General features: G+C 42.1%; 2 protein-coding genes across 6 annotated transcripts in view; one reads left to right on the forward strand and one right to left on the reverse strand.

Annotated features, from left to right (window-relative positions):
• The window catches only part of MFSD6 (major facilitator superfamily domain containing 6), a 49,014-nt gene extending 38,013 nt beyond the window's left edge, over positions 1–11,001 (reverse strand). For 2 of the 5 annotated variants that reach the window (XM_056349428.1, XM_056349427.1), the window contains exon 1: positions 52–8,180. The gene's annotated coding sequence lies outside the window, so the exon portion shown is untranslated. Of the gene's footprint in view, positions 1–51; positions 8,181–10,136; positions 10,189–10,865 lie in introns of those variants that run through there. The other 3 variants (XM_056349431.1, XM_056349429.1, XM_056349430.1) reach the window with 3 other exon arrangements.
• Positions 10,996–12,251, forward strand: part of HIBCH (3-hydroxyisobutyryl-CoA hydrolase) — a 44,960-nt gene continuing 43,704 nt past the window's right edge. Inside the window, exons 1-2 of the mRNA XM_056349433.1 lie at positions 10,996–11,132; positions 12,049–12,091. Coding sequence (XP_056205408.1) covers positions 11,101–11,132; positions 12,049–12,091 — 75 coding nt within the window. The 5' untranslated portion in view covers positions 10,996–11,100. The remainder of the gene's footprint in view (positions 11,133–12,048; positions 12,092–12,251) is intronic.

Consider the following 12,251-nt stretch of genomic DNA (forward strand, 5'->3'; position numbering starts at 1 on the left):
GAGCTGAAAACAGAGTGTGAGCCATGTTTGCCTCGTTCATCCTGTTCTTACTTTTCCCCATGCAGCCCTTCAAGGCCATTTTTGGGAGATGGTATCCTGGGCTAGACAGTCCTTCAGTGTGACTCAGCATGGTTGCTTTTATGTCTTTTTGTTTCTAAGAGCTGTGATCTTCTGGGAAACAATTAAAAGAGATTAGAGCAACAATAAATCAATAGTCCTCACACATTTTGTACCACTGTTTGTTTTCCCTTCAGTTATTAAAAATATCATGCTTTCTTATAATTAAATGTTTCAAGCACTAGATCTGTTTTTGCAGATCACCTCTGGGCCACTGATGGTTTCATGGACCCTTGAGTTCCCTAGGCCACCATGTAATCAATTCTACTAACCCTCATGCTTCACCTTAGAGCTTATAGATATCCTGAGTTAGGAGGGCATTTTTCTTATTCTGCACAGCCATTCTAATGTACTTAAAACAGCAGCATTTCCTCTTCATGCAGGTCCATCAGTATGCAAGTGTGACAGAAGGAGAAGCCAGAGCAAGCTATCAGCAGCTGGGGGCACCTTCTTGACATCAGTCATATCTAAGTCAGAAAAGCGGCAGTCAGATGTTCCTTGTGTCTTCCATAGCCTTGGCCACTGACAGCAGCAACAGTGGGAAATGTTAAGCAAAGCCTCAGGTCTCAGTTTTTTCTTTCTTTGTAGCACGCGTGCTGAATAATACCACTATGAAGTGTGCAAATACCATCAGCTCTGAACTGTAAGATTTTTTGTTATTCAGGTTGTAATGGAATAAAAAAGTTAAATACCCTGAACACTATGGAGGACAATTGCAAATCAGCCCTCGTGATGCCTATAAACCCTTCGGACAGCACCCTCAGAATTAAGACTTCTAATCTTGAAAATTCTCTGGTAAAGTGGGTTATTTATAATCTCCACTGGCAAAAATTAAAACGTATATGGACATAAGTGTACATGACACACTGGTCGCCTGTCTACCTTGTGTATCTCTGTATTTAAGTCAATGCAGTGTCACTAAAACAGAAACCAGTAATTGGTTTACAAAACCTGTCTTGAGAGTACCCACCTTCACCTTTATTAGCTAGACAAAATGGGTAAACCTTTGGACTGAGCTGGGTGGGGGTGATCTGGCAAGAGCAGTGGCTGAACAAATATATGTGGTTTATACACAAAAGGCTCAAAAGGAGGAAATGGATATGGGAAGGGTGGCTACTAATTAACTCAGGCCTATCTGGGAAACGGAGACAGAAAGTGAACTGAACTACCATTTCAACTCTGTGGGGCTGAACTCTCATTTAGCTATTTACTGAGCTGAACCACTTTAAAAATATGACTGAGCTCTATTTTTTTTTATGACATAGCTAAATACTGCCCACATTCTACATGTCAGATAGGTGTGAAAGAATAACACGGATCTACAAACAGTTCCCCTTCCTGGACAAGAAAGCTGAAGGTTACACAGTGTGGGTCACTGAAATCTTTGGCAAAAAGTTTCCAAGTATTTAAGACAAAGTGATGTCTTCCAGGGTGGATGTTTTCCTTCACCACCTAGAAATAACTACACATATTCCTGAGAGGTCTGCCTCTGGTTGTGACTATGCAGTGACAAAGTCACAATTCGTTGTTGCAGTCATTTTGTAGTGACTAATTATGTTACCTACAAGCATTATGACTGTTTATTTGAGTAACTAATAGAAGCAGATGAACAACTGTGAAACAGGGAGTTGACTGCTTGTACAAATACCCTACAACCTCCTGAAACTGCGTACTGGATGACCTGACAGAATATTGGGCTTTTTCCTTCTGTAAATACTAGGGATTTTTTTACTTAAAAAGTGGAGAAGGTGGGAAATTCTTAGACAGGTGGGTAATTTCCTCAGAAGAAAAGACAATTGAAATACTCCTGAGGAAAGAAGTGTGGCTAAGTGAGCGCATTTTAATATGGCATGGATTTGTTTGTCCTGTGCTAAAAAAAAATATAAATCCTCGCTTCCTTCTGTAGAGCTGGGTAACAGCTGATCAATGGCAGCATTACAGGCTTGCGTGTGAAGCAGTGGTTAGATTATTTGTTTAGAAAGAAAAAGCATGCATCCCTTCTAACATATGTAGAAGATATCCTGATTGGATATCTATTTATAACAGTTTACAGAACAGCTTTTCTTTTCTTTCCTAAAGAAGTGGAAAATATATTCCGTGTGTTGATTTCTAAAGCAACACAGAAATTCCAGTCACGTGGTATCTGAATCCTCTTCCTCTGGATCCCATAATCCTGGGTCATTGTGCTATGTGTATTTTCTAGTATGTGCACTGCAAACATACATATAAACTACACTTACACTTTAGCTCAATAATAGGATCTATCTTCTATGCAATGACAAGATGCTATTTGTTATCAACAGCGTATAGCATCTTACTATTTCATCTCTAAAGTTAATGTTGGTATTACAACAAGATGGTAAAAGTTAGTTACTTTACAGTAACTTTAAAGAACTAAAGCAGAACAGTGAAAAAGCTACAAACTTATTTCTCAAGGTCTGCCTCTTCTGACTACTTGGACTACGTTGAAAACCGTATGTTGCTATTGTAATTAAGATGTCAGCCAGCTGTACCTGCAAAATTCAGCTCTTACTAGGAAGTAACTAGTCGATGGTGAATTTTCCAAAAGGCTTAAAAATCTACAGGGATGCAAGTGGTGGTACAGCAAAAGGAATGCACAGGCCAAATGTGTTTCATGATTCTCCTACTCAGTCATGGGGAAAAAAAAGGTTTCCACTAACACTTCAGATTGAAAATGATTTTTTTTTTTAACATAACGTCTCTGCTTTCTTACAAAATTTGTAAACTATTATAAACCAAACAAAAGATGTTTCTACTTGGTGCTGGCCAGAACTTTCTCATCTTTAATTTTTTTTAGGCTACAAATGTCAATAAAATCACTTTTCAAAGTATTTTAAATTTATGAAACAACGTCCCAGGCTAATTCTACATGGTGCTATGTCTCCTAGGCAGAAGCACACCCTTTAATTCAAGCAACAGATTTGTGTGCTTTAATATCTTGGCAGGTCCCAGATTGAAACCCTGCTGTTAAGCCCTGCAGCTAACCATACAATAAAGCACCTTCTCACTCCTAGAGCCTGAAGAAGTGCTCTTAGCAACAGTTCTACAAGGTAGTGCCTGCATTTTTCTTGGCAGACAGAGGTGTGTCAAAGTATGACTAAATCACACTGAGTTGCATGTTATTTCTGAAATAATTATATATTCCCATATACTAAGCTTAGCTGCATGAACCTCTGTGCCAGCTTGTTCTCGCAGAAACAGAGAGTGAGCAAGAGAGGAGGGACTGTCCAGCTCCAGACAGGAGAACCAGTGGCACCATGAAATCCACAGGGCAGACAGATGACTGAGGTTACAGAGAGGAAGTAAAGATACTAGAGACCATGTATTTCCTTGAGATTAACTAAGATCTTTATTGTGCCCTGCCACAGCTGCCACTGCCTTACTTCGCTGAGCAGTATGTCCCTGGGAACGGATATCCACTGAACGAGGGCTCTAGGAACCAAGTACTTTGACCCTGTCACTTCCATTGAATGTTTGTTTATGAACCAGGATGATCACATTTCTCAAAAAAAACCCAACAAACCAAACAAATGCTTTCCCTTCTGACTTGCTACACATCTTTTCCACTAGGTTAATCATTATACACAGAGCTGGTAAATTGAGTTGTATTGAAGCTAGCATTTGCTCATAATTGCCCTATATTGGAGGCTGGTAATTTACACTTAGAGAATATATCTGCAGCAATGAGTGATATATGCCTATTTTTTAATGGCTTAAAGGCCTCTATTTATTCTGCTGACCTAATTTTTCCCCTCATTTTTAAATTCTCTAATCTGCTTTGCTGTCCTTTGCATCATTTCTGGCATTAAATGAGATATCTTTCCCCAGGCAATGTTCTTCAAAGGCATTATTTTATGAACAGTTTCAGTTGTATGCCAGAATTAAATACAATAGAAAGAAATTGTGAAAAATATTCTTAATATTGACTTTTAAAATCAAATGTAGACCTTTTCAAGCGAAAATTAATAGCTGTGGGAGGTGTCAGATGAGTAATGTGGAAAGGTTTGAATACACACACATCCATTTAATAAGATACTGACTGTCACGCTGTCAGCCAAACTGCCCTGCTGAAGAGCCTCACTTTAATTTAGAGCAACAAATTCTTAAAATAAACAGCTGAGGTGTTCTCTGCACTCATCAAATCCCTGGACTGTCAGAAAGCTACTAATTACCATCAAATGCTTTTGTGCTTAATTCACTGTGATTTTGACTGGAACAAAATGAGGTAACAAGGCATTCACTATGACCCCTGAGAAGGAAAGATTTGGTACCAGATGGTTTGAGTCAAAGCATGTGACATTCCAGCTGAACTACAGAAAAAACAGGGAAGCCAACAGGAATCTTACATACAAGACTGAGCTCCTAAAGTAGATTTTTAATGATTCTAAATGTTTGGGGGTTTTTTGGTTTTTTGTTTTGTTTTGTTTTTTGTTGTTTTTTTTTTTTTAAAAACTGCTTCTTGAAAAGTATCATTCCACCACAATAGAACATACAGGGAAAATTTCAGGCTAACAGTAGTTGGCAAGGTAAGCATATAATCTGCATTTAAAACCTGATGTACATTCATTGATATAAAAGGTAAGAAAAGCACTACCTTTAAAGTTAACTGAACCAATGCTAAATGCGAGACAGAATTACAAGCGGGCCAATAGCGCTTCAAAACGCTACTGACAAAGGAGTTCCTGCAATGTTTTACAGTAAATCAGTCAAGTGACATGAACTTACTATTTGGAATATTGTTCCTCCTCAAGGTGGGTATGTAATTCCAGTAGATGATAATTATGAGTTACATACAATTCAGTGGAAGTTTATAAGGATATATTTAAAGTATTAAGCAACATTCAGAAATAAGACTTTTAAAACATCTGGATAATTAGTTTCATTAAGGTTACATCTCCATTGATACTGCTCTAGCTTTCGCTAACATAAGTCCATCAGCTGATCTTTCTGTGTCACATGCAAATGTGTTAATTAGCCTTATTCATAACTTCCTTTGTTTCTGAGCTCATCAGTGTAAGGAATTATGCCTACATTTTTCATTCCAACGCTAGGGTAAAATCTGCAGAGCTACTGGAGACAGGCTTGCGCAGGGGAAGGGAGGCACTGAAGTCAGTAAGCCTAGTTCCCTACTGCACTGTATCTGTGCAGTGCTGGTCTGTGAAATGGGTCCAGCAAACTGCTATTTCTGGGCTGGAAGGTAAGTTGCCTTGTGACAGGATTTCGCACTCCAGTGTGCACTCCTTTTCCATGAAGAAAGTTACTTCACAGGGCTAAAATCATTCAAATAACAGGTTGAAGGTTTCTGCTCACTAGGAGAAAATTACATGCCCCATGCAGTATTTTTAAAAAACCTCCTATACCTTAAGAGTCACGTTTCATTAATTGGCTGTTATTGCATCTCTTTGAATCATTACAGACCACATCCTGGTACAAGATTCTGCATCAGTAATGTATGTATACACGGGAAGTCTGGTGTTGGTGAAAAATGTAGTCAAAATAAATTTATGGGTAGTAAAATTGTTTTGGATGAGAAGAATGCATGCAACTAACTCAAAGTTAAGCCAGGTTTGATTAGTACTACATATTGTAAAACCTGTATTCCAGATAGCTAAGTCAAACCAAGTCAGAACCTGAAAGCTGTTCTGCACCCTTGGTTCTTGGAGTCTACCAGAGAGATTTCTTAAGAAACAGCAGTACCACTTTGTGCTCTATACCACTAGTCTTACAAGTTCTATTTTCCTGTACTTTTTGACTGCTATTTTCATGTAATACAAGCAAAGCACCTCAAATAACATCCTGTTAACATAAATAAACTTGAATTTAATTTCTTATAGAAGCACAAATTTAGAGTAAATCTTGAATTAACTGATATTCTGGGACAGTGCTATTTCAAGAGGTCCAATAGGAACGGTATTTTGAAATACAGACCCACACTGTGTGAAAACCACATGCCTTTTTCTCTTCCTACATACAAGCAGCTCTGACTCTCACAGAATCAAGCACATACACTGTGCACAGAACAAGAGACATGATGACACAACGGGATGCAATACAAGCATCATTTGCTAAGCAGACTCCTGAAGTCTTGCAGGCAAGCTTCCGAGTGAGCGCTGGCTGCCACTGTACCATCACTTGCACTACCAGGGAAAAAGAAACTCAGTTTCATTCTTTCCAGACCTGGGAAACTCAACCTTAGAGAACTAATTAGACACCCAAAGACACCCTCAGCAGTTAGATAACCTTGGGGGATTTTTCTGGTCCACCAGAAGTTAACCATCTTACCAACAGAAAATTCACTTTCCTGGCCCCATTCCCACACACACTCCCTACAGCTATTTCCACCCACGCTACAGCTCTTTTTAACTGTGTTTAAAAAGCTGAGAGAGAAATGTGCTGCTGCTGCTAGTGCTCCTCCTCCTCAGGTGGGCGGGTTGGTAGCTGGTCAGTTTTCTGCAGCATTTCTCATTGCTGGATGCGTGGGAGGCTGAGAGCAGGAAGAGAAGGAAGCGGTCCTCTTAGGAAGGGAGGCATATTAAAGCAAGTGGGAAGCAAATAGCCCCTTCCCACCTGCACATGTGCAATTATATGCAAATTAAAACCTAACACAATAGATCTGCAAGCCGAGCTTTCCAAGCTGTGGTCCTAAAAGGTATCGAACAGCTTGGGTCTCAAAGCCCAATTCAGGGGTGACCTGATCTCTAGGAAGACAGCATTTTTCACCCACAAAGAACAGACCCGTGGGGAGGGAAGAGGGCGTTCCTTACAGTTACCGTTTTATATGTAGGTGGAGGGTGGTTTGAGGGGAGGAGTGACAGATTGCTTGTGGCAGCAGGGAAGAAAAATGTAGGAGGGTGTTTGCCCAGGGTCCTGTCTAACCTAGGGGGTACTGGCAGGGCGGATGCAGTGCAGGTGGTATGTCTAAGCCAGGGTGGTGGGAGGGGAGGAACCCACTGGTGGATGAACCTCGCTTGGAGCCGCTTTCCCAGCCCCATCGACACGACAGTGTCTGCAGCAGCACCCTGCCACCCCCACACTTTCCCTGGTGCCCTGTGAGGCCAAAAGAAAATGGAAACTACTTCACTTGCACAGTTTCATGATTTGCTTTCATTCTTTTCCAAACACTTACAGCTCCCCACTGATAAAGATGCAAATTAACTGGTAAAAAGAAAAAAAGGGAAAGAGGAAAAAAGGTTGGGTTCCCCCTCCCGCCCCTTTCTTGTTACAGGAGAAATTCACTACTGCTTGCCATTAGTTGTGCCCTCATCCCAAATCTATGACTTCAGATGTTATATGGATGCATTATCTGAAAAATCTCTGACCAAAAGCCCTGAGGAAGGCAGTCTGTTCTCCTAGGATGACTCATGTTACAGATAAAAGTGAAAATTTGCTTCTCTGTATTGCATATGTGTTTCCTGTGTTTCAGAACTTCCCTGGGCTGGCCTATCATTAAAAAGCGGAGAAACAGATAATTTCCTCTTAGTCTACTTCTACTCTCACTGACGTCAATGGAAGACACTCCAGATCTGAGTCTTTAGTACTAGGTGTCCATGCTGGTGCAAGGAAATTTGGACCCGTGTCATCTGTGGAGGTGTTTTAGTGTTTTCAACTGAGACTGGACTGAGAAAAAACAATTTGAGGATTCCTTGTCAGTACAGTAATAACCAGTTAGCAGGGATGAACTGGAAATTTTCCCATTCTGTTCTTCAGGCCTTCACAGACTCATTTTTCCTTAGCCTCATACGCTGTAAGGGATGCACTTACTACCCACACGTAGAGAAATCAGATGCCAGCTGTTAGATCGGCAGAGGAAAAGATTAAATTTACAGCAAGCCTGGATGCAGCAGCACAGGACATGATGAAGTACTTGTACCATTTATTATCTGGTCTTGATGAACTACACTGGGAGCTCTCAGAGGCAAGTAAGTGAAAGACAAATTAATGATTAATTAGGGGTACATAGGTGGCATACGGAACATAGCTGAGCTGTTCTTGGAATCCTTCTTGGGAGAAAGAGCTCCCACATCCTGAAGTTATATGTTTTTCTGGAAAAGAAACCAAAAAAACCCAGGAACAAAACCCGAAAACATCTGCTCAACTCTAAAGTCCTCCTACAGTCTGCAATTTGTTTTCTCTTTCCAAACCTGCTGAACACACTGCCAGGAAATTTCTCCAAGGGGAGGAATTACAACCTGCCTATCCTTCTCGCTATTGCACTTGCAGTCCCTGAGTTCCTGGCCTGGTTACTAGGAGTGCTGCTCACCCCTAGTATACCCAGTCTCCTGCAGCCCTCTTTCCTAATAGTAGTATCATCCATAAACTCCCAGGTTAAAGGTCATCCCATTCCTGCTTATTCTCATGTGACTCTATTATTTTCACTCTTTTTCCTATTTCTGATTCTTTATTTACTGCCTTTTATTTACTTATTAGAAAACATTTTCATTTTGATATTCCACTCTGCAAAAAGAAAAAAAAAAAAATGGTGTGCTGGAGAACTACTAAACCCCAGGATGATATCTGAGTTACTTTTTGGACTGGCCTGCAGTCAGTGAATGGCTGGCTGTGAGCAAATTGCAGTTCTCTAACACCTACCACTCCCCTACCCCAAAAACCCCTATAGGTAAATTCAAGTAATCACCAGCATGTTTCAAAAGTAAGAAGAACATTAGGCTCAAGGAAGATGGCTCTTCTTCTTGAAACCAATTTTGAAAAAAAGGGAAAGAATTTAAAGAAAACATGAGGCATAAATTCAGTGTCAATACCATGGAAAGAAATCAGTAGCTGTCGCAAGACAATGCTTGCTGTTACTTCATTGCTTACTAAAGAGTAGGTTCCACCCTTGTTCTAAATCAGACATACAGCTGGAAGACAACAAAAAAGGGGTCTACACCATTATTTACACTGAATCTAGGGGTGGAACAGATTAACAGCAGCATAAGATGAATCAGATCACTGACTTCTATTTTGGACTCCAGAAACCGACATCCTATGTAATCATGTCCTGATCACAGCCTTGCCCATGTGAAGGTAGAATTTATTAAGAGATTTCCAGGGGTTTCAACCAGCCTCCACCTGTTCTAACCCAAGGTTAGCTTCCACACGCTGATTTCTTCATTTCCACAATGACACTGACAAAAAGATTATCCTATAGAAAGGCTCTCTGTTCTTGTTTGTCTGTGAAATGTGCAGACTTTCAGACATAGGATATGAAGTACAGAAATGTTACCTGCTTATCAAACTACCCGTAATTTGCTTATGCCTAGATGAGAGATGCAGAGTTATCTCATCCTCAAAAATAATTTTTTAAATATAAACCTGAGTAAAGGTTCAGATTTGGCAACGGTGATAATTTGGTGTCGTCTAGGCTTGTTTAGATCTAATTGCATGGTACTTGCTGTAAAACAGCATATAGGGCTGTATTTATTCAAGATGACACCAACAGGCTGCATCTTTGATGATCACATAATCTGTAGGTAAAAGCTGCAATAGTCTGGATTGCCTAATGAATTCTGCAATTAATTCGCAGTAGGCAGTCTCCTGCCTGCAAGAGCACCTCATGTCCTGTTATTTTTTTGTTCACGGTCTACAGGACTGAAAACTGAGGCTGCATAATACAGAAATGTTCGGTGTCTTTCTTTGTGCCTATTTAGTTTGATTAAATTTTTGACAACCAAATTTAATATATTACTGTAACGGAAATGCCAATACAGATGACACTGCTTTAAGCAGGGGCTGAATCATTTCTTGAAATGAAGAGCAAGGTTGCCCTCTGGGGACTACTAGCGAAGTGCTTCTGAGAGCTGGGATTTTGTTTTTGGGTGGGTTTTTTTGTTTGTTTTTGGAATTTTTTTTTTGTTCCAGCAAAATAATTTTGCTACAGTGTTTTAAGATTATTATTTTTTTTAATATGAATGTGAATCGGCATAACCAGTGCTATGAATCTGCTGCATTGAGAGAGGATGAAGCTGTATTTCTACCTGATGTGCTGTATTGTTGTTTACCTCGTGGTTCACCATGCTTTTCAGTCTCAGTCTCATGCAGGTGTGTGTCAGCCTAAAAAAATCCGTGGAATGGTCTTAGTAACTGAAATAAAAGTGAATTTAGTACTATCAACTCCTAGCGCGATGACCATAAATTCTCAAACACCTTGATCTTCTAGTTAAAAAAAAAAGAAAAAAGGGGGGGGCTGTTTTCCCCACTGTAATTTCTGAGCCTGTTTATGCTGAGCACATGCTGCGTTTGAGCTCACAGCTGCCTGTCACTACTGCCAGGGCAGGAACCATACTAGCTGCTTAATCCCTGTTATTTATCTTCTGGGATAACCAGTTTTTGGTGGGATGTTACACTCGGCCAGCCCGCCAAGCATGTGTCAGCAGCCGAGGGCAGCGCAGGTGCGGCTGCAAGTGTAAAGGTTCAGGAGGAGAAACCCGGGGGGGGGGGGGGGGGGGGGGCGGAGAGAAATTAAAAAACTGGTTTTGCTGCTGAAAACAGTCCGTCAAAACGCAGTTTCAGCCCACAAAGTTCAGCCCCGAAGGCAACGTGGCAAGGCCTGCTCTCCCCGCCTCGGCAGCCGCCCCCGCGGGCGTTACCGCTGCGGTGAGGGCAGCTCCCCTCAGCCTGCCGGCCCAGCCGCGGGCGGGGAGCGGCCCGGGGCAAGGGGAGCCCTTCGCGCAGCCACCCGGCAAGGGGGCCGCAGCCCTGCGTACGCACCCCGTGCCCGCCCGGCTGACCTTCTGCCTCAGTCGCTACGTTGACTGGAAACGGGCTGCTCGGGGGACGGAGGGCGGCCGCCCCTCAGGGAGAGCGGGAGGCGGCGGCAACACCTCGATCCGCCCATGCAGCCGGGTCAGGGTGAAGGAAGCGGAGCCCAGCCCGCCGGCCGCTCCCCTGCGCATGCGCTTTATGCCACCCCCGGCGGTCGTACCGGTTACCCGATGACGGCGATCGACCGCGCCGGCTGCCGCCATGGCAGCCCGGGTGCTGAGGCCGCTGCCCAGGTAACGGGGAAGCGGTGGGGGCCGCCCTGAGGCGCGGCCGGGCCTCCCCCGCGCTCCCCGCCGCTGAGAGGATTTCGGTGGCGCCGGCCGCGGCGGGCGGCGGGGAAGCGATCCTCGGGAAAGGCCGGTGGTGCTGGGGATCGGAACCCACTGAGCTGGTGTAAAAATGTCATTTAGGCCTAGATTTGCCAGGCCCAGATTAACTTTCCCGTTCTAAAACGAGCGTGTACTTAAAAATTAGTTCAGGACGCCAGGACGTTAGCATGTGACATGTTACTTGGCTGTGTTTTGCGCTCTTAGGTAGCCGAAAGGTAAAGTTGCTCGTTAATTCTGATGCAAGCCAGGCAGCTGAAGCCCAGCAAATGCCCTTGTCTTCCTCAATAGAGTACAGTGACAAATAATTAATAACAGCCTCATTACTTAAATTGAGTAACATGTTCCCAAAGTGACCCGGCATCGTTGTCTCCTGTCAGCATTGGAAGCCTGAGCCTTGTCCAAGCTTCTGCATAAACCCTGCGTGAACGTATAAGAAGCTTTGGAAATTTACAAGATTTTGACAAGACCTTTTTTTTTTAAAAAAAAAAAATGCTAGTGTTTAAATGGGAAAACATCTTTAAAAGACATACTGCTAAGCATCAACAATTCCCCAAATGCTTTGTCTTATTATTTCCAGGTTCTCCTAACCTGGAATTGAACACATCGAAACATTAGTATCTGTTATCCATTTCCTAGTAAGCACAGAAGTTTCCAACTGTTTTGATACTCCAATTGTACTCTAATTTATTGTTTTTAAAAACAAGAATGTAAAACAATTGTGTTTAGAATTTTTTCTGATAAAGCTTTGCTTTACTCAGCAGCCATATGTTTGGGGATTGTGTAGCTGGTGTATGCAATCTTTTTAATATTTCTTTTTCAGACTGAAGCCATTCAACAGACTACAACTAATATTGCAACATTTGGTAAGAACAGCATCTTACTTGACTGAGTTGGAAACTTCTAGGACTCTGAACTCCCCTGAGATGGACAAGCACATGCAACTTCTAATGTGTCTGCTCATGTGGTTCTGAATGCCATCATTTATTGCTCAGGCATAACGTTGCCCACATCTTTAAGCACTTT

The sequence above is a fragment of the Falco biarmicus genome, chromosome 8 (assembly GCF_023638135.1).
Source record: "Falco biarmicus isolate bFalBia1 chromosome 8, bFalBia1.pri, whole genome shotgun sequence".
NCBI lineage: Eukaryota > Metazoa > Chordata > Aves > Falconiformes > Falconidae > Falco > Falco biarmicus.